Source organism: Zeugodacus cucurbitae, chromosome 6 (genome assembly GCF_028554725.1).
Source record: "Zeugodacus cucurbitae isolate PBARC_wt_2022May chromosome 6, idZeuCucr1.2, whole genome shotgun sequence".
NCBI classification, from domain to species: Eukaryota; Metazoa; Arthropoda; class Insecta; order Diptera; family Tephritidae; genus Zeugodacus; species Zeugodacus cucurbitae.
This window is the reverse complement of record NC_071671.1, coordinates 45,682,323-45,703,286: the sequence shown is the minus strand read 5'-3', so window position 1 is coordinate 45,703,286 and position 20,964 is coordinate 45,682,323. Positions and strand designations below refer to the sequence as shown.

Here is a 20,964-nt window from a genome sequence, read left to right as displayed (position 1 = left end):
ATTAAGTTATTCTCGATTTTAGGAGAAGTTGTTCTGCTTCTTTGTGTGACCTCAACCGACATAGTACATAAGTTTCAGTGTAATTTGCTAAACTTCTTAAGTGGGATCAGATTAATATCAAAATATTTACCACTTTCCGAGTATTTCTAAAGGGCCTTACTACTGCTTTCTCGATTGCCCTATACATTTCCTTGTCTTGGCACGATTTTAGTTTCTGGGGCGCCAAGATTTGAGTTCACTTTTAGGTAAATTAGCCCAAAATAAACACTTTTTATTAAATAAAAAAAATTGATATCTCGCTCCGTTTACGAGATATCGAGCGTTGAAGTTTGTGTTAACAGCAGCCGATGCGCGCACTTACATATGCATTGATGCAGGTGTTTGTGATTGATTTACATATGTGATTGATTGACAAGTTTTTTCGCGTACAATTACTTTCCGCACTGGCGGCCTTCGGCCGCGCTTCAAAAAAATAACCCTGGTCGAGCCAACACCGGGAGTTATCAAAGAGAGGGAAATGGAAAGTTTTCCGCGTACAACTACTTTCCGCACTGGCGGCCTTCGGCCGCGCTTCAAAAAAATAACCCTGGTCGAGCCAACACCGGGAGTTATCAAAGAGAGGGAAATGGAAAGTTTTTTCGCGTACAACTACTTTCCGCACTGGCGGCCTTCGGCCGCGCTTCAAAAAAATAACCCTGGTCGAGCCAACACCGGGAGTTATCAAAGAGAGGGAAATGGAAAGTTTTTTCGCGTACAACTACTTTCCGCACTGGCGGCCTTCGGCCGCGCTTCAAAAAAATAACCCTGATCGAGCCAACACCGGGAGTTATCAAAGAGAGGGAAATGGAAAGTTTTTTCGCGTACAACTACTTTCCGCACTGGAAAATAAAATCAATCACATAAATCAATCACATATGTAAATCAATCACATAACACCTGCATCAATGCATATGTAAATCGCGCATCGGCTGCTGTTAACACAAACTTCAACGTTCGATATCTCGTAAACGGAGCGAGATATCAATTTTTTTTACTTAATAAAAAGTGTTTATTTTGGGCTAATTTACCTAAAAGTGAATTCAAATCTTGGCGCCCCAGAAACTAAAATCTCCCCCTTGTCTTTCTATAAATGATGTTTTTTTTTTTTGATATAGTTGTGGTCCTATAATGAAGGTAGGAGTATTGACTTTGAAAATTAAGTCTGTATTTTCGAGTTCATTACACCCGGTTAGCATTAGGTCTCTTACAACGCACTTCATCGATCTTACCAAAGAGATTACCTCAGTAAACGCAACAGATCAGTAACGTATATGAACTTTATGGAAATTTGTTGTGGTTAAGTTGCAAAATTCTTCCATTTTGAGGAAAAACATATCTTAATCGATTGCGTGATTCTTTCAAAATAGTTTTCCTTCGCTACGGTTGCTGGAAGTTACATCTAAGCTGAACATTTAGCAATCTTCCACTAATAAACAGGGTATGAAACGTTTTGAGGAAAGAGTTCTATACCAAAAATAACTTCTCTATCAAACTCAAGTTTTTAAATAAAGAACGTTAAGTTTTCTAAAAGTTTCAAATCAGCGAGTGGATCATGTTCATTCCAGTAGTTATGAAATTAACAAAAGACAATAATACGTCAAAACACTGTCCGCACACACTTTAAAAACTATTTTGAAAATGTCTGTAATAATAACTCACACAATTCGTTACACACCTTGGAGATGTCATAAACTTCAAACGATACGAAAAGAAATAATTTTAATAGCAAAAGAGACATTAAAAACGAAAGCTTTGCAAGCAATACCCGTCGAAGAATATCCCAATATAAGCCCGGCTATTGCAAATAAAATGTCGAAGATTTCAAGAAACCTCTATAAAGGTCAATCTCTAGCGGTTTTTACAAGTGGCGGCGATGCATGTGGCATGAATGGCGCGGTGCGCGCCTGCGTACGTATGTCCATCTATTTGGGCTGTCAGGTATGAGCGCAACTCAATAGAGCTCCCTTAGAGAATATGATCTTCATGCTGTCTCTCATTACAAAAGCCCTTCATGATACGTGAGGGTTATCAAGGTATGGTGCAGGGCGGCGATCAATTCATTAAAGCGACATGGGCGTCTGTGTCCTCTATTATACATGTGGGTGGTACAATAATTGGTTCGGCACGTTGCAAGGAATTTATGGAACGCGAGGGACGTAAGAAAGCCGCCTACAATTTAGTGCAAAGAGGTAAGTGTAACACTGAAATGGTATAATATTTTTTTTATTGGATACTCTTTTGTAGAAATAAACCGCTTGATTGTAATTGGCGGTGATGGTTCATTAACCGGCGCGAATATATTTCGACAGGAATGGAGTGGGCTGCTGGACGATTTGGTTGCGTCGGGTCAAATAACACAACAACAGCGAGAAAAATGTAAAGATTTACATATTGTGGGCGTGGTAAGTGGTGTAACACGTTCTGCAGTCTCGCGTATTATTAACCACTGCATGTGTTTCAGGTGGGTTCCATTGATAATGATTTCTGTGGCACGGATTTAACTATTGGTGCGGACTCGGCCCTGCATCGCATCACAGAAGCTATCGACTCAATTACGAGTACGGCGTACTCGCATAAACGAATCTTTATTATGGAGGTTATGGGACGTCATTGCGGGTTAGTGTACTCAAGTCTATTTCTTTTATAGTTTTTTAGACTTGCTGAGCATCTGAAGTTTCCACAGTAAAATCAAGAGTTATAGTTTAGTTAGGAATCAACTTTAATACGCTAAAAACTTCATTCTTCCAACTTTTTATATCACACAAAAATCACAAAGGTTATTAACGAAATCGTCTCCCTATGACAGAAATCTAAAATCTTCGTCGAATTATCTTTAAGATACTCTTTTTACTAAAACCAAACTAAACCAAATTGGTTTCTAATTAATTTGAAATAAATTGCTTTACATTTTTTCAGCTATTTAGCAATGGTCTCTGGCATAATATCGGAAGCCGATTATGTATTTTGTCCCGAGGCACCACCGCCATTGGATTGGCATACACGGTTATGTTCCAAGCTTCAGAAGGTATGTACAAGTTGAGTGACAGTTATGGTTCATATGTATAGTAATTCCAAAAAATAGAGAATTTAAGCAGCAACACAAACGAACTAAAAATTACTTGAAAATATTAGTGACCAAGTCAAATGAAAATATTTACGCACTTTGGAGCTCCTTAGTAAAGTTTATTCGAAATGAATAATATAATAGAAGTACTCGAGATCTAAATCGATATCATATAATCTTTCTTTACGTGGCTTGAATTTTTGAAATATTGAAGTCTGTGACCCTCACACCGCTAGTTTTGAATTGCTAGATCTTTCAGATGACAGTGTTCTGGTTTCTCCTAGAATATTTTTAAGTACTGGAGGACGATAGGACACTTCGTAGTTAATTGTCTTCTCCAATCTGCTTATAATTTCCGCAAAAACTATTTATCGAATAATTATTTATTTGTAGAATGTACAGGGCATTTTTTTATGTAGGCATACAGCAGACCATTACATTTCTATTTATGAAACACTTTTTCAAAATTAAAGTTGACTAATATGAAATGTCTGGTACTAGGAACGAGAGTGTGGACAACGTCTCAACATCATCATTGTGGCCGAAGGTGCGAATGATATGAACGGCGAACCGATTTCTGCGCAGATGGTGAAAAAAGTTATTTTCGAAAAACTGGGTTGGGACAGTCGCATCACGGTACTCGGCCATGTGCAGCGCGGCGGCGCAACGAGCGCATATGATCGTATTTTAGCTTGTCGCATGGGCGCCGAAGCAACCATCGCGGTATTAGAATCCACCACAAACACAACGCCAATCGTTGTTGTTTTGGTTAACAATCGAATTGAGCGGATTCCGCTCATGGGAGCTGTGGAGCAAACACAGGCAGTGAATAAAGCTTTGGAAAATAAGGATTGGCCGAGAGCAATTGCTTTACGTGGCGTGGCGTTTCAGTCGAATCTGCAAGCTTTGAAGCTGTTATCACAAACTAAAACGCCAAAATCGAAGGAAGGTGGCTGCTCTGTCAATGTACGTTTTGAGTTTTATATTTCGGCATTAGACCCAGGATACATTTTCTTTTCACATATGTTTTTAAACAGAGCCCTTTCAATGTGGCCGTCATGCATGTCGGTTCGCCGGCTTGTGGCATCAATGCGGCCACACGAAGTTTGGTGCGCACCATTATTTATAACGGTGATTCAGTGTTTGGTGTTAACAACGGTGTGCTGGGGCTTGCAGCTGGCGAACTGAAACCATTAACCTGGTGAGCTTTACCACATGATTCCTTAACTGCAATTAATGACGTCTTTTATTTGCTTTCAGGGGCGATGTTATCGGTTGGTGCGGTCAAGGGGGCGCTTTTCTCGGCATGAATCGTTTTACACCAGAGGGTAAATATGCAGACATCGCAAGCCAATTGCGTGAATTTAAGATTCACGCATTAGTGGTTATCGGCGGTTTCGAAGCCTATCGTACCGTCGTGTCCTTGACACTGGAGCGTGCAAATTACTTGGAATTCTGCATACCAATGGCTGTAATACCATCCAGCATTTCCAACAATATACCCGGTACCGAGTATAGTATCGGCGCGGACACAAGTCTAAATGAGATCACGAAAATCTGTGACTTGATACGCGATTCGGCGCGTGGCTACAAGAAAAGAGTCTTCATTATCGAGACAATGGGCGGACATTGCGGCTATTTAGCCACCATGGCAGCTATGGCCGGGGGCGCCGATTCGGCCTACATCTTCGAGGAAAAATTCAACGTGCATGATATACAACGCGACTGTTATAATATGATTGCGAAAATGAATGGCGGCATTGATCGTGGACTTGTGTTGCGCAGTGAAGGTGCCAATAAGAATTATACCTCAAATTTCATCGAACGCCTGTATGAAGAAGAGTCAAAGGGGTTGTTTAGCTGTCGCACGAACATCTTAGGTGGGTGTAAAGAAATGCATTTATCTCATGAAGAACTAATGAAGACCATGCATTCGTATTGATTAGGTCACGCCCAGCAGGGTGGCAGACCTACACCATTCGATCGTTGCTTGGCTACGGAGATGGGCATTGCCTGTGTTCAATTTATACGCGACCAAATGAAAAAAGCAGTCCAACCAAATGGTACCGTCTTGGCGACAACTAAAGGCTCTTCATGCATGTTGGGCTTAATGGGTCCGGAATATAAACTAACGCCAGTGGAGGATCTAGCTCCTCAAACGGAGTTTCAGTAAGTTCTGAGTTAGTGGGGTAGATAAAATAGTTTGAAGGAAAGCACAAGTTTGGAAAGATCAGACTAGAGACAATGAACGTTGGACCAAGTGGGAGATTTTTCTTACAAAGCCTGAAAAGTGAAGGGGAAGAATGAATATTCTTAATTAATTTTTAATATGAAATCAGAGTCTATTAGTTGAAATATTCTCTTCTATATTTGTAAGATATCAAAATCTTATATTAGTTCCTAGTCAAAGTACTCCATGTATGCGGACTCAACTAAACAACAGAAACACTTAAGTATAAAAGAATATAACGATTTTAACTTTTTCCTAACTTTTCCAGCCTACGCATACCAAAGGTACAATGGTGGTTACAATTACGACCATTACTAAGAATTCTCTCGATACACGATTCGGCCTATGCCGATAGTAAGTAATACTATATTCTTTATTATTTAAATCTGGAACAGATTCTACAGAAATAAGTATTAGATTTTCCAGCTACAACAACAACATCACTTCAACAACCTGTGGACATCAATTGTACTGTTAATTAAGCTGGGTACTCCCGGATATTACTACAATATAATTCTTTACTCTACCTCGAAAATGCAACTGATATTATTTGCTACTAAATATTGAACCAAAATAAATTGAATTTATTTACTTGAAGAGTATATTATTTGGATGTTATTTCGAAGGATCTAATTACACGTCTCCACAATGTTTTTAGGTGTTATCTGCATCATGCTCATCAGCAGCCCAATATTTCGCAAAGACAGAATAAGTAAAAGAGAGAGATAAATCCCTTGCATGAGGATTTCTCTCCACTCGACACATGTAATGTCCGAAACATAAAACTATCTTCTATCCAAACTTTTATGGTTCAGGGTTTGATCCCACTTCCGAAAAACAAATTGTTTATCCTCATCTCATAAAATCTATTCATCAGCTGTCAACGACTTACAACTTATAGACCCTCTGTCTACATATGACAACTTCAAAGCACACACCACAAATGGGAGGAGAAGCTGGACTAATCATCTAGTAAAGAAAGGGTTAATAATATACCCACAAATTTATTTTAGGATTTTGTGCCACATGAAGGGTTCTTCAAAGTCATTAAGCTATTATATCATGATACAGTCTAGTTGAGTTCAATATTTGTACAGAGAGATCTTCAGGTAAAATTTTGGATACATTTTTCAAATACACACGTCCACCCTTTTTCGCACTACTTGAGCTAGCTGAGAATCTTTTGTCAAACGAACAACTATCACGAAGTTTTCAAGACAATTACAAAAATCAAAAGATATCATTTTCAAAATTTTTCGTCTCTAATTCTTAAAATTTTCTATTTTTTACCATTCCTTTCTAATAAAATTTGTATTAATAAATTGAAGATATTGGATACCGATACTAAGGTGTGCTCAATAGAATAACAAAAATCGCAACGAAAAAAGGAAATCAGGAACAAGGAAATTAGTTCAAAGCAAACGACAAACAGAAAACACAAATAAAAGATGGGCGAATTAACACGATTACGAGAATTTTTAAACGAATTAATTCCAAGTGAAGATCAGTTTAAGCGTTTATATCAAAACTTCTGCGCACAAGTACGCAAAGGCTTGGGCGCGAAGACCAACAAGGAATCAGATACCAAATGTTATCTGACCTATGTACAGGATTTTCCAACCGGCAATGAGACGGGTAGATATTTAGCACTCGATTTGGGTGGATCACGGTTTCGTGTGCTGCTCGTCACGCTGAAGGCCGATCACGAGGCCGAACAAGTGACCAAGATTTTTGACTTATCAGAGAAGGAATTGCGCGGTAGTGGTACACAACTTTTCGATTACATCGCCAAGTGTCTGCACGAGTTCGTCTGTGAGCAAAAAGTCGAAGCCGAACACATGTCACTGGGCTTCACATTCTCATTTCCTTGCGTGCAGACCGGTTTGAGTCGCGCTACACTGGTGCGTTGGACGAAAGGTTTCAACTGTACAGACACAGTTGGTGAAGATGTGGGTGTTATGTTAAAGGCGGCAATCGCACGACGTACTGGACTTAAAATCGATATGGTTGCCATATTAAATGATACAACCGGTACGCAAATGTCCTGCGCCCATCGCAATCCGGCATGTAATATTGGTTTGATTGTCGGCACTGGCTGTAATGCCTGCTATACGGAGAAGGTGGAAAATTGTGAACGTTTGGACTCGAAATATAAGGACCGACCTAAAATTATCATCAATGTGGAGTGGGGTGCTTTCGGCGAAAAGGGTGGTCTAGAGCATTTACTAACCGATTACGATAGAATTGTAGATAAAAACTCGTTGAATGCGGGCGCACAGATCTATGAAAAAATGGTAGCAGGTGAGTGAGATGAGAAAAATTCTTTACTGAAGTTGGTACCAACATTGCTTTGATTTCAGGTATGTACATGGGTGAACTGGTACGCTTGGTTATGTTGCGCGCCGTTAATGAGAATTTGGTATTCGCACAATGCAAGCTGCGCAAATATATCACAGACATACTAACGAAGAAGCCAAATTGCATTGAAACGAAAGTACTCTCTGACATAGCCAACGATAAAGGTGATGACTGGCCTTTGGTGAAGGATGTATTCAAAAATATATTTCATTTAAACGACGCGGATCCTGAAGACTGCATGAAATTCAAATATATCTGTGATGTCGTGGCGAAACGTGCCGGTAACATGCTAGGCGTTACATTGAGCGGTTTGGTGAACAAAGTTGGCGAAAACTTCACTATCATCGGTGTGGACGGCACCGTCTATCGCTGTCATCCGAACTTTGATGGTTATATGCGCGAAACGTTGGATCAATTTGTAGAGAAGGACTACAAATATGACATTATGCTCTCAGAGGACGGTTCTGGGCGCGGTGCTGCATTGGTGGCTGCTGTGGTACATCGGGAGTATATTGAGAGAAAATCACTCAATGCGAGATTGAGGCAATGACCATTGGAAATGCCTCGATTATTCACGTGCAAGTCATAATTAAATTCACAACTTCTTTGGGCACACCTCAAATTGGATGATGATTTAAAAGCAGTAAATATAAAAAAAATTTGAAGACTCCTACACATTGTGTTTAATGCATTGAACAATAATAAACAGAGGACAAAGTATAATAAATAGTAAAACAGAATCAATAATATTTGTTTATAAATTTGGGTCTAACAGCGAACAAAATAAACCGGTAATCGGTAAAAAAAGTTAAAAAAAAAATAAATAGAAAAATTTAGACTATGAAGATAATAAATTCATCTAATTATAAAGTTGTATCAAATAGACGATTTCATATGTACAAATTTTTTATCTTTATTAACGATTACTCAAACTTTACCTACACAACTCGTCATTATTCACACAACATTACAAGTTACTCGTTACTTTAAGTGAACAGCTGTTGTGTTAGGACAGTTAGTTGACAGTTCAGCTGTCATTGGTGCTACAGCCGGGTATTTCTATAGGATTGTGCTGAAAAATGTTACGTCTCCGCAACACATTGCACCGGATTGTGCAACAAAATTGCAGCAAAAAGTTCGAATATGTGAATGGAAAATGTATACGTGCTACCAGCACTAGTGCCGGACGTGACAGTCAATCCTCAGCAAAAACCACTACTGATGGTTCGTTTGCCAGTGAAGATGCTGTTGACCAACAACGGCGCACTGGGGCAGGTGTTAAGATGGCACCAGATGCAGGGAAATTGCGTGCACGTTTCCCATTAGTGAAGAATTTCTTTGTTGGTGTGGTTGATAATGAAATGCTTGGCTATCCCGAGGTTGTGCAACGTGAAGAAATGGCTCGTATTGAAAACGAAAAATTACCACTTACAAATTTCTTCAAAGATCAAGTGAACAATGCGATAATTGATCGCACGCGCCAAATACCTGCAGATGTTGTTGATTCAGTACGGCAATTGGGTTTATATGGTATTAATGTGCCGGCAGATTTTGACGGCAAAGGTTTAGGTTGGACCACCAGTTTAATGCTTTCAGAGCCAGAGTCAAATTGCGCTAATGTATCGCTGGGCCTGTTATCACATCGCATAATCATCGATTTGCTAAAAGAAGTTGGTAGTACCGAACAACAGCAGCGATTTTTACCAAAATTAGTAAATGGTAAGTAATTGAAAGTTTATATTTATTATAAACAAAACACTCTTCAAATTGGTTAAAATGTATATTTAGGTTCACAAGTTGGTGTTGAAGCAATATTCGAGTACGATATAGCAGAAAATGAACTTTTCAATACAACCGCCGAATATCATGCGGAAACTAACGAGTGGTTGCTGTCTGGCAAAAAGGCATTCGCAGTAACTGGTCCATTTGCTACAACCAATGCTGCGCCACTCTTTTTGGTGATCGCTCAAACGCGTCGCCTAAACGTTAAAGGCGATGCCGGACGCAGTACCACAATTTTCTTAGTGGACAGTAACACAGCAGGTGTTAAATTAGGAGAACAACATTTGACAATCGGCTGCAGAGGTTTAGAAATACGACGTGTGGAATTTGACCAAGTGCATATACCAGCCAGTTGTGTAGTCGGTGCTGCAAACGAAGGCAATGAAGTAGCAGAAGTATTGCTGCGCAGTAGCCGCTTGCGAAATGCGGCGATGGGACTGGGTATGGCCAAGCAGTTGGTTAACGACTTGACAGCATACTGCATCGACAATCGACAGTGCAATGTGCCGCTTAAGTAAATACAAATTAATGCGTAAATTTAAAGCAAGTTTTGATAAAGTTTAATTTTGAAATAATTCAAGGGATATGGAAATGTTGCAGATGCATTTGTCGGAGGCGTCTTGTGCCACATATGCTATTGAAAGTATGATATATATGACAGCTGGCATACTGGATGAATTTGCCTCGCCAGATGTGGCGTTAGAAGCAGCAATCACTAAAGTACGTTACAAAAACATATAAAATAATAAATTTGATAGTTTTATAATCCATCTTGATTTTTTTCCCTTTTAGTATTATAGTCTTAAGCAACTGTTCAAAATTGCTGGTAAATGTATGGACATTATTGGGCCAAAATCACTACTTTCTGGTCAGGAAACAGAGGTGCTATTCCGCGATGCTGCACAACTATACACACATGGCGAATCAATGGACACGCTGCGCTTATACATCGCTCTAGCTGGCTTACAGCACGCAGGCGTAAGTTATTTTTACGAATACCTAATATATTTGATGAATGTTAACTAAATGTCTAATTTCCATTCAACAGGGTCTACTTCAAGACACAGTACGCATGCAACGCAATCCACTGTTCCACCCCGGTCACATATTGAGCAAATTCCTGCAAAGTTCTAACATTGATAATCCAAAGACCAAATTGCGTTTGAATGAACATGTGCATCCCTCTTTGGAACCCGCCGCGCAAAGTGTAGAACAGTCAGTGGCACGTCTGCAGATGTGCGTTGAGTTGCTGCTAACACGTTATGGCAACGCTGTGGTGGAGAAACATCATGACATGCACCGTTTGGCCGATATTACAGCCACAATCTATGCAATGTTTGCAAGTTTATCGCGTGCCTCACGCTCCTACTGCATAGGCCTGCAGTTGGCCGACTATGAGTTGGTGCTGGCCTCCGCCGTGTGTACGCATGGTCGTGATAAAGTGCACACATTAGCCACGGAAATCTTCAATGGACAGTATGTGAATAACGATAGTAATTTGCAACGTTTGGCCAAGCAAGTCATACAAAGCAAAGGCTATTTCCCCGTGCATCCGCTTACTTTTAATTTCTAAGTGAAGCAATGCAGCAGTGTGAAAATAAAAGTACTGTTTAATGTGCATGTTAACAATTAAATGTAGTTGTAAATATTTTGTTGAAGATTTGATTTGAAAAGTGGACGAAAAAAATTAAATAAAAGTATTTCATAAATGCTTGAGAAATTAATTTTGTTTTGGGAAACGTTTGGACTCGTAAGATTTTCTTATATTACAACGTTCTCAATTAGTTGTTCCCTTTCAGCAACCAACATTCAGCAAACTATTCCTTGTACATACGCACAAACATATATAAACATAGGGATATTGGAAAGCATTTGAAAATGAAGCTTCACGAAATGAAGATATGTATAAGTAATCATTATTATGTGGTGCTCAGTAGGTCATTAATATAACCTACTATTGTTCCGTCTCTACAAGAATATAATCTTTCATTACATTCTTTATTTTGCAATCGTTTCCGGAGAAACACAAAAACAAATAATATCGGACTTCACTCATTGGAATATAGAATTCAAATATTGCAGCAGTTTTTAAGTAAATAAGTTTATTTATTACAATTCTCTTAATTTATATCATTTACAAAATGTTCGGCACATTTTGATTCACAAATACAGGCGGAAAGCAAGTATGTATACAATTCATGAAATTCTTCCAAATAATTTACACATTTTTCATATTTAACTACATGTCATATAGCTTTACTAATGTATATAAATATTATTTATATTTAATTTTACTTACACTGAATAAATACTTGTCCAAAAGCAACATTTTGTTATATTGTGACAGTTGCTGCAATATTTGGAATGCTCTGCCAATGTATTTAAACTTTTAAAAGCCGTTAAGAATTCACACACACTCTAAACTTTTTTTAAACCACTTTTCCACCAAAAAATATGTTATTAAAGACACATTTTAAGTATTTGATATTATTTGCCATTAAAAATCATTCTGTATTTTTGTTATTGAATTCTTTCTCCACTCTCTTTTCCCTAACTCTGTTAACAAAGTTCTCTTAAAATCAACTTAAATAAGCAACATGTTTGATATACAAGTTGCGTGCAACATGTTGTTCTCAAAACTAATTAAATTCAAACAAGTTGCTGACGATAAAATATTGCCGAACAAGTTGCAACATAGAACTCAATGAGAGAAAAGTTGGAGAATTGGAAAAAAATCAAATAATTTAACCTCTTCTATAAAAATTTAAATATAATTTATTAATAATTTATAAAAACAAAAGTACACAAATTTTCAATTAATATATGCACCCCACGTTGCAATAATAAAATAAACTAAAAATATAACAAGAAAGCAACAAACACCCGCATCAGTGTCGACCACGAAGCGCAGTCGACGAAGCGATTTGTTCCGAATTGTTGGTATTAAAGACGGCGACGGTAATTTTTGCGTTTGCTATTAGATTATTATAAACAAAAACAGTACTAAAAGCAAATAAACAATAAATAAAAGCAGAAAATTGTGTTTTGTGCGTGTGTATAGCAGATTCTGCATATTTTAATTTTATTTCGGTGAAAACAGTGTGCGAAGTTTTGGCAAAAATTTGCAGAGTCGCGAGTGCGTGTGTATGTACACAAACAAATTTTGTGCGAGAAATAGCAACGAATTACATTTATGCTTATAAATCCATTAGCAAAACTTAATCAAGTTACAATTCAATCACTTGTTAAAAGGCAGCTGAAGCAAGGTGAGTAATATAATTTATTAATAAAAAGCAACAATTAAAAGCGTTTACAATGAAATGCGTGGGAATTGTCAATGTAGATGAAAATATCAATTAAGTTTAACGTTGACCAGAGAACGTTAAATATAGAGAAGGTCCAATTGCGGACCAGCGTGTGAATTGTCAAAATCTAACAAAACACGATGAGCGTGTTTCACCTCAGCCAGCTCGGAAGGAGAAATTTTAACAGCGTCACGTTAACATTGCTGAGCATTAAATGAAAAATATGCTCAGAGATTTACATTTCTATTATATCGGAATGTTAGCCCGTTTGCTTATATATTGATACATTTATATGCAATCATATGTGCTAATATGATGTTTATTTATGACTGCATGCAAAATTTATTTAATTCAAATAAATTATGCGATTTCAGAGGCATATTTGTCGGCATGTTTAAACGGACCCACATATGTATGTAATGTTTTAAAATAATATACCTACTTTCATAAAAAATGTTTTTATTTTTATATTAAATGCATTTCTTACAATACTAAAATTAACTACATATTTCATTATATGAGACTTGTATATACATACATGTGTATACCTAGATATATACAAAAGCGCTTACGTACATACATACATATGTAGATGCATATGTATGGACATCTTCCAAAATTCGTATTGTCTCGTTATCACTTATCAGTGAAGGTCATATGCACACATTGTTACATATGCATATACATAAATATGTTTGTATGTCATTGACGAACAAGTAATGCATACACAAACTTACATTCGCTTATGCGTACACGTAAGTTTGTCACCATCACAAAAAATCAAAAGTATTTTCTACAAAAACAACAAGCGCCTCAAACGCATAAGCAGCATCACAAGTCAACATGGCAGCCAATCAACGAAGCCAAATTTTGTAGTACATACAACAAAACCATTTTCATTCATGAACTCAAGCGCACATTCAGTTGGCAAAGTTGCTTCATTCATAAAAGCAACGCCATACACACCTCCCTGCGCATGCCATGTCTACAAACGGCTTTTCGCGACGATGACAAAAATCATAAATTGAAGATTTTTCTAATGTTCCCTCCAGAAGGAAAATTTACAACATCGCAAAAACCTAGGTACAAAAATGCCAACATAGCCTTTTAAAATATTTTTCAGCAAAAATTCTGATTTGAGGCTCGCAAAAATTTATGTCGATATGTTTGCATGCTCATACATATTCATACATATTTACGACAAGCCGATTTTCTACCAACAACGCAAAGTTGCGTCGTTTTGACGTCGCGCAGGCGGCCATCAAACCTTCGACACATCGAGCTTTACAGAGGCGTTTCAAGTGATCCCTCCCTAATTATAAATGCGCTAATTATGTATTGTATAGTATTGACCTACAATTAGCAAATACAAATAATTAAATGTATTTAAATATTCTACCAATGTATTATGCCATATTTCAATGTACTACGACTGATTTCTGTAAGAATCAAGACATAAAAATTCAAACGATAACATGAGTTGGGGACCTGGACCCCTTCCCTTCGAACGTGCTACACTGTTTTGACTTGAGAACAAAAAATCACAATTTGCGGCCATTCGTTGTCCGTGGCAACGAAGATTTTACAACAAACCATGAGGCTCATATTTACGCACATATGCATGTAAACAAATTTACAAACATTATGCGTATGGTTCTTTCGATTTTGTTTACATGCACACATAATTACAAATTATGCGCCAACTTTTATTCTTTTGGTATATTATCGAAACTTTTAATAACCAAAGAAAATAAATATTCATATGTATGCAGAATATAATTATATTATATTTTAACATATGTATATAAAATAATTATTTCATTATATACTTCAAAGCATTTTATGGAATAAATCATAAAATTTTGCATATATACGTATGTATTTTGATATTAAATGTAAATGAAATTATATAGGGAGTCGTTTGCGCACTGTATATAAGCGAATCTGTAAGCGTACAGTTATTAACATTCAAATTAACACAATTTTTCTCATTTAACACTGAAACCGCTCAATTCTGCTATTTTCGAGTGCGCTGATGTTAAACCTGTGGTGAAACACGCTAATAATTTTCTGTGGTGAAACACGCTCATCTTGGCGAGTACCCCTGCGAAAAGAGGACCACTTTGACAATCGGCACACCATGAACCTTCTCTATATTACACGTTCTCTGCGTTGACTGCGCTGTTTGACGTTTCCAATAGCAACATATGTTCTAAGTTCTCTGGCAAATAGTGTGTAAAGTTTGCGCTGCCAGTGACTGCGCCGCGCTGTTGCTCTCACTAAGACCGTTTTCACACAGGCAATTTTTGTCGCGGCAATTCTTAGTTTTATAGGAGAGGGGGCGACGAAGAGACGAGAATTTCTCTCTCTCTCGCTTCCCTTGGTCGCCCCCTCTCCTATAAAACTAAGAATTGCCGCGACAAAAATTGCCCGTGTGAAAACGGTCTAATACATTTCAATTCGCATTTATACTCATGCATATTCGCGTCACAATAACAACAGCGGCGTCAACTTCTAAACCAAACAATAAGAATAAACAGCAAACAAAAACCAAAAACCACGGCAACGCTACTAGCAACAACAATAACAAGAGCAATTGCCTGAACACAACAAAAGACAAAAGAACACCGGGTGCGCTGGTAAATCGTGTGTATCCATAAACTACGACGAAGCTGACGACGAACCGAGAAAAATGCGCACAGCAATAGTGTTACCAGATAGCCATAGCAAGAGTCATGTACATATCATATATGTACATATATATATGTATGTATTTATATACATATGTTTAGTTGTGAATATCTCAGTATCTGGCAGACGGAAATTTTCATCGAAGCAATAGCAGATTTATGTTTCTTTGGTATTAACTTGAGTTGATAGGTGAGATTAAAAAGCTTAAATTATAATTATTTAAATCTAGTCGACTAGGTCAAGGTGAAGTTAAACAAAAAAATGTACTTCCGTTGGTACGCATGTATGTACATATTGAGATACTCCAAGTATACATTTGTATGTGTGTATGTATAGAGTTTCAATTAAATAATGTATTTTGATAATCAACAACACTTAATAACACTTCATAATAATTAAATAATATCAAAATAATAATCAATTTTTTTGAAAAGAGTATTATTCAGTATAGAGTACACTTATGAATACTTATGTATGTATAACCATTTCTTCCATTGTCGGATCTGAGTAACAGGAAAACATCATTAAATATTCGAGATAAATATGGGGTTTTAGTTTAATAAGTATAGAATAGATTATAATCAGAATGACCAGAAAAGACGAATTGATTTTGGCCGTGCTTAAAAAAACCCTGGTCGACCCAAAGCTGAGGTATCCATAAAACGGTGGCGTTAATACGTACATAAGTACCGGTCTTACTAGTGCAAAATGAACCTTTCTGAGATAAGGAGTTCAATGAAGCTTTTATGTTCTATTACGGACTAGAAGGATCTTTTTTGAGACTAGTCGTTCAGTCCACAGAAAAAATTAAGTCTCGCCGCAACCAGGGTTATAATACTTATACAAATTGTATCACGAATCGGTAACTCACGCTTTTGAGTATAAATTTGTTCATACTGTACACACTACCTTTGTTGTTTTCTTACTCCTTCTTCTGGTTGCCTATACGGTTAAGACGGACGACTTCTGCCAGCGCTTCTCCCAATCGTCGAAACACACCTCAAGCTCGATTATTGGGATAGCCTCTGTAACATTCAGCGGTATCTCGTAAGGCCTTTAAGGTTCTCTTTATTTTTGGAAATAAGAAACAGTCACACGGAGTCACATCTGGCAAATTTGGAGGCTGGGGCATCGTTATAGTATTGTCTTTGACCAAAAACTCACGAATAGGCAATGAAGCTTGAATTTTTATATCGAAAAACGAAAATAGCAATGCTCATAAAAATACATCTAACCTTTAACGACTGTTACAGACAAAGTAAGGAATGAATACAGCAGAAAATTGTATCGAACTTCAGAGGCAAAGTTTTAACAATTGGACTCTCCAAAACCGTGAAATTTTAAATTATACATTAGATATTTCGGGTATTAAAGAAACGTAATCGCTTTGGATACTTTAATGCAGATAAGGTTATATTAATAGTCCTTACTACTTATATAACCGGCTTTGGTATAAAGATGTTTCTAGGAAATATATCTGTATATTTGTATGTTATACAAGAAGAAGCCGTTACAAGCAATTCAGAGTAAAGTCTTTTAAATTAAAAAAATATAATTTTAAGTAAGATTGTAAATAATCAAGCAAGTCAAGACATCGCTACAAGTGCGTTGCCCTCTAATATTGTACAAATTGCAGAGAAAAAAAAGCGAAACACGTTAAGTAATGCAAAAAATCACAACACACATGCACACATACATACATACAGATAAATTTACGCATGAGCCTATTCGGTTAGCTGTGGTCGTTTTAATCCCATAGAAGTGCCACCTACAACAACTTTGAGCTGACGAGCTGCCTAATGGACATCACGCCGTGTGGTATGTATGCAAGATACGTACATACATATGTATCGATGTGTATTTCTAGGTTTTCTGCGTGTAGCTGAGCATAGATACTCTCGCGTATGACCATCAATTGCCGACATCTTGTACATTTTGTTACTGTTATGTCTGTTGCTTTTGTTATTGTTGCTGTCATACCACTATGCTAATGAAAACGCAAAACATTACTTTATTATAAGTAGATATGTATGTATTCAGAACAATTCTTTTTTCACGAGTATATACATACATACATGTGTGGATATGTTTGTATCTTTGCCACGTCGAACGAGATGTCTGTTGTTTGTGGCTGCTTACCGCGAGCAGCAAAATAAATGGCACCGCTCGATTGCTCGTAAAATTTTACCCTAAATTATGGGGTAATACCAGCGAATCGAACGCAATGCGTCGTCACAAAGCGTACGAAGAAACTCAGAAATTACTTTTATAAGTATGTATGTATGTACATACTCGCGCATACTCACAGACATACAAACGTACAAGCATGCAGGCCAAGTGCGAGTAGTGTGATGAAGACAATGACGACGCCTATTATATATACACAAATAACAACAATAAAATGCCAGGCAACAGCAGCAAGAGCAGTGTCAGTCGGCTGAATATAGCGACATGTCTAGAATGATAATAACTTAAGCTCCAATTCTTCATACCTATGTATACGAGGGTGGCTCCAGAATTACGCTTATTGGAGATAAAGAAGCATTTTTTATATTATTTGCAATTTTAAATGGAAATTTAAAAATTTAAATGGAATTTAATATTTTGACGTAAAATCCATAATGTTAATGTTTATTAATATTTTGAGAAACCTAATTTGGAACAACTTTGGCATTCTTTAATAAAGTATAAATATGTATATAATGTTTCAAATTATGTATGTGATTGGCGTAGAAACCGCTTAGCCGGTTATAGCCGAATCGATGATAGCGCGCCACTCCTCTCTTTCCCTCGCAGTTCGACGCCAGTTGGAGATCCCAAGTGTAACCGGGTCGTTCTCTACCTGGTCCCTTCAACGGAGTGGAGGCCTTCCTCTTCCTCCGGCGGGTACTGCATCGAAAAATTTCAAAGCTGGAGTGTTTTCGTCCATTCGAACAACATGACCTAGCCAGCGTAGCCGCTGTCTTCTTATTCCCTGAACTGTGTCTATGTCGTTCTATGACTTGATAACTCGTACAGCTCATCGTTCCATCGTCTGTGGTATTCGCCGTTGCCAATGTTCTGAGGACCATAAATCTTGCGTAAAATTTTCCTCTCGAAAACTCCTAATGTCGTCTCATCTGATGTTGGCATCGTCCACGCTTCTGCACCATAATCAGGACGGGAATGATAAGCGACTTGTAGAGTTTGATTTTGTTTCATCGAGAGAGGACTTTACTTTTCAATTGCCTCCTCAGTCCCAAGTAGCACCTGTTGGCAAGAGTGATTCTGCGCTGGAATTTGAGGCTGACATTGTTGGTGTTGTTGATGCTGCTTCCCAAGTATACGAAATTATCTACGACTTCGACGACTAATGACTGTCATTAGTGACGTGGGAGCCAAGACGCGAAACCTCTGACTGTTTGTTTGATGACAGGAGATATTTCGTCTTGCCATTCGCTTTGCTTCCTTTTCCGGGCGGGAAAAAGCGGAACTAACGGCGCGGTTGTCGCTTCTGTAGACTCTTATAGAGTATTGTACCTTCTCTATTTAGCTCTGCGGCTCGTATTATTTGTTCCAGCTCTAAGTTAAAGAAGTCACACGATAGTGAGTCACCGAATCGAATGACTCGGATAGGTCCTTATTAATCATGACGGAAGTCTTACATGGAAATGTATCGATATTTTTCACTATACAAGAGGGAAACCTCTTTTATCTTAATCCAAAAATTGTAATGTTTAATAATTTTATTGAAAAGTATTTAAATCAATTGTTATATGCTAGTTTACTCTTAAGTGTTTCCCAAATTGACTTTTCATATCTGATTGATATAATTAGATTTAATATTGAGACTTTTTCCCGATCGTGAGTCCACACTGCGACCACTGTTTTTTGTGATGTCGAAACATTAGATGATTATATGTATAACGAAAAATGTCTTGAGCATCTAATAGAATTCTTACTACAATATAAATATAAATTACATAGATTTTATGGATGGTTACACGAATGATTAAAAAATACTTAAGCGCATCTTACCTGCAAAAGCGCACACTCGAGAAAGAAGTGTTGAGATGTTTGTGCCCCACCTTCTGATCGAACTACTTCGTAGTAATTATAACCCAATGACTTCGATGAGGATTGACCACCATTGCAAGAAGGGTTCTAGATAACCGCTACAACAACAACATAAAACTCAATATGGAAATACATTCTCTAGTCTATGATTAAAACCTTTCCTCGAAAAATGTGTTATTGTTTGTTCTTAATGTCAGTCGATGGGTCTTTTATCCTCAAAGGTCTTTATATCTTTTTTGAAAAATGTTATGACTTCTAAAGGTGTCTTGCATATAACTCCGATGTTTCCCCCAGTGGGGACTGTACTTCTAAAAAGTTAGAATATTTAATCACATTCTTTAGCCAATATTAAAGACAGTTATTTAGCATAATACATATATTCATAACTCTCTTCTCTGTAAAAATACTTGTAGTTATCAAGCATCCCTCGTAAATATATACATATGTATGAGTATTTATTTATGTACTTGCTGTGTTGCCATTGTTCCCTTCTTGACCTGTAATTTTTCCAACTGTTCCAGTAATTTACAATACAAATAAAATCCACAGCTTAGGCGAAAATAAAACAAACACAACAAAAACAATAAAACAAAAATAAATAATTTGAAGTGATGAGGTACAGTGATGTCGGCGACGTCTATACATATGTACATTAACCCCGACAAGGGGCACCGAAGTGAAGTATGTATTTTGACGTTGCTGCTGCTCACGAAAAGTTTACGAGCATAAAAATTGTAATAAAGTGCAAACTGGATAAAAGCGAAGTAGGAGAAAGCAATAAATGAAAAACTGTATAGTAATTCGAAAATACTAGTATTTATAGGCTCTGGAAAATATATATTTGTATGTATGTATGTGTGTGTGATGGAGTTCGTGTTATCCACTTGGCTGACTGCTTGATTGGCTGACTGATTACCACATTTTGTTCTATTTCGGGTCGCATCAGTTCGTTAAACGGTGAAAATGATACTATAAATTATATAAATACATGCGTTACATAGATACATACATACAGACATAAAGCTTTATTTATTTACAAATGTATTTCCAGTTAAAATTTGCTTAAAATAACTAATTTAGGCGTAAATAGTCACTGAGCTGTATTTTTATATACCGTTATGTTAAAAATATCTGTTAGTTGACGTTTGACATCGTAATTGATTTGCTTGGGAATAAAAATAGAATCCATAGAGACAGGTGAATAGTCTGTCCACTGAGGCAGAGTGTCGTAAAGGTTTGGGAGACCATTTAACCTGTGAATGTGAGTGCATATTTATACATTTTCACATGTAATATTGTCTGCGAATTTTGCCCCAGAGTTCAATGACCGTTAATAAAGCTATTAAAGCAAAGAGCTACGACATAGTAGCTACAGAGTTCGGAGCTTATGTTTATTAACTCGTGAGAAAATATGAAAATCTTGTTGTATCTTCCGCCAC

General features: G+C 37.2%; 4 protein-coding genes across 4 annotated transcripts in view; all 4 read left to right on the top strand.

Annotated features, from left to right (window-relative positions):
• The first annotated feature begins 1,102 nt into the window (after positions 1–1,102).
• Positions 1,103–5,935, top strand: LOC105209850 (ATP-dependent 6-phosphofructokinase-like). The gene is made up of 11 exons (XM_011180490.3): positions 1,103–1,977; positions 2,045–2,228; positions 2,284–2,441; positions 2,501–2,655; positions 2,956–3,064; positions 3,605–4,069; positions 4,141–4,304; positions 4,364–4,983; positions 5,050–5,272; positions 5,602–5,687; positions 5,751–5,935. The coding sequence occupies exons 1-11, from the start codon at positions 1,678–1,680 to the stop codon at positions 5,813–5,815; spliced, it is 2,529 nt and encodes an 842-aa protein (XP_011178792.2). The 5' UTR covers positions 1,103–1,677; the 3' UTR covers positions 5,816–5,935.
• Positions 5,936–6,509: 574 nt separating this feature from the next.
• Positions 6,510–8,438, top strand: Hex-t2_3 (hexokinase type 2). Its single transcript, XM_011180488.3, has 2 exons — positions 6,510–7,634; positions 7,694–8,438. The coding sequence occupies exons 1-2, from the start codon at positions 6,782–6,784 to the stop codon at positions 8,239–8,241; spliced, it is 1,401 nt and encodes a 466-aa protein (XP_011178790.1). The 5' UTR covers positions 6,510–6,781; the 3' UTR covers positions 8,242–8,438.
• Positions 8,439–8,706: 268 nt separating this feature from the next.
• Positions 8,707–11,193, top strand: LOC105209847 (complex I assembly factor ACAD9, mitochondrial). The gene is made up of 5 exons (XM_011180486.3): positions 8,707–9,410; positions 9,480–9,987; positions 10,055–10,193; positions 10,266–10,451; positions 10,522–11,193. The coding sequence occupies exons 1-5, from the start codon at positions 8,771–8,773 to the stop codon at positions 11,044–11,046; spliced, it is 1,998 nt and encodes a 665-aa protein (XP_011178788.1). The 5' UTR covers positions 8,707–8,770; the 3' UTR covers positions 11,047–11,193.
• Positions 11,194–12,281: 1,088 nt separating this feature from the next.
• The window catches only part of LOC105209846 (uncharacterized), a 159,268-nt gene continuing 150,585 nt past the window's right edge, over positions 12,282–20,964 (top strand). Inside the window, exon 1 of the mRNA XM_054234472.1 lies at positions 12,282–12,739. The gene's annotated coding sequence lies outside the window, so the exon portion shown is untranslated. The remainder of the gene's footprint in view (positions 12,740–20,964) is intronic.

Coding starts and splice junctions, on each gene's coding strand:
- LOC105209850 (XM_011180490.3), top strand. CDS start 1,678: ATGTCTGTAATAATAACTCACACAATTCGTTACACACCTTGGAGATGT. Junction 2,442..2,500: donor ATTTACATATTGTGGGCGTG/GTAAGTGGTGTA, acceptor CATGTGTTTCAG/GTGGGTTCCATTGATAATGA. Junction 5,688..5,750: donor CGATTCGGCCTATGCCGATA/GTAAGTAATACT, acceptor AATAAGTATTAG/ATTTTCCAGCTACAACAACA.
- Hex-t2_3 (XM_011180488.3), top strand. CDS start 6,782: ATGGGCGAATTAACACGATTACGAGAATTTTTAAACGAATTAATTCCA. Junction 7,635..7,693: donor CTATGAAAAAATGGTAGCAG/GTGAGTGAGATG, acceptor CTTTGATTTCAG/GTATGTACATGGGTGAACTG.
- LOC105209847 (XM_011180486.3), top strand. CDS start 8,771: ATGTTACGTCTCCGCAACACATTGCACCGGATTGTGCAACAAAATTGC. Junction 9,988..10,054: donor CAGTGCAATGTGCCGCTTAA/GTAAATACAAAT, acceptor AAATAATTCAAG/GGATATGGAAATGTTGCAGA. Junction 10,194..10,265: donor TAGAAGCAGCAATCACTAAA/GTACGTTACAAA, acceptor TTTCCCTTTTAG/TATTATAGTCTTAAGCAACT.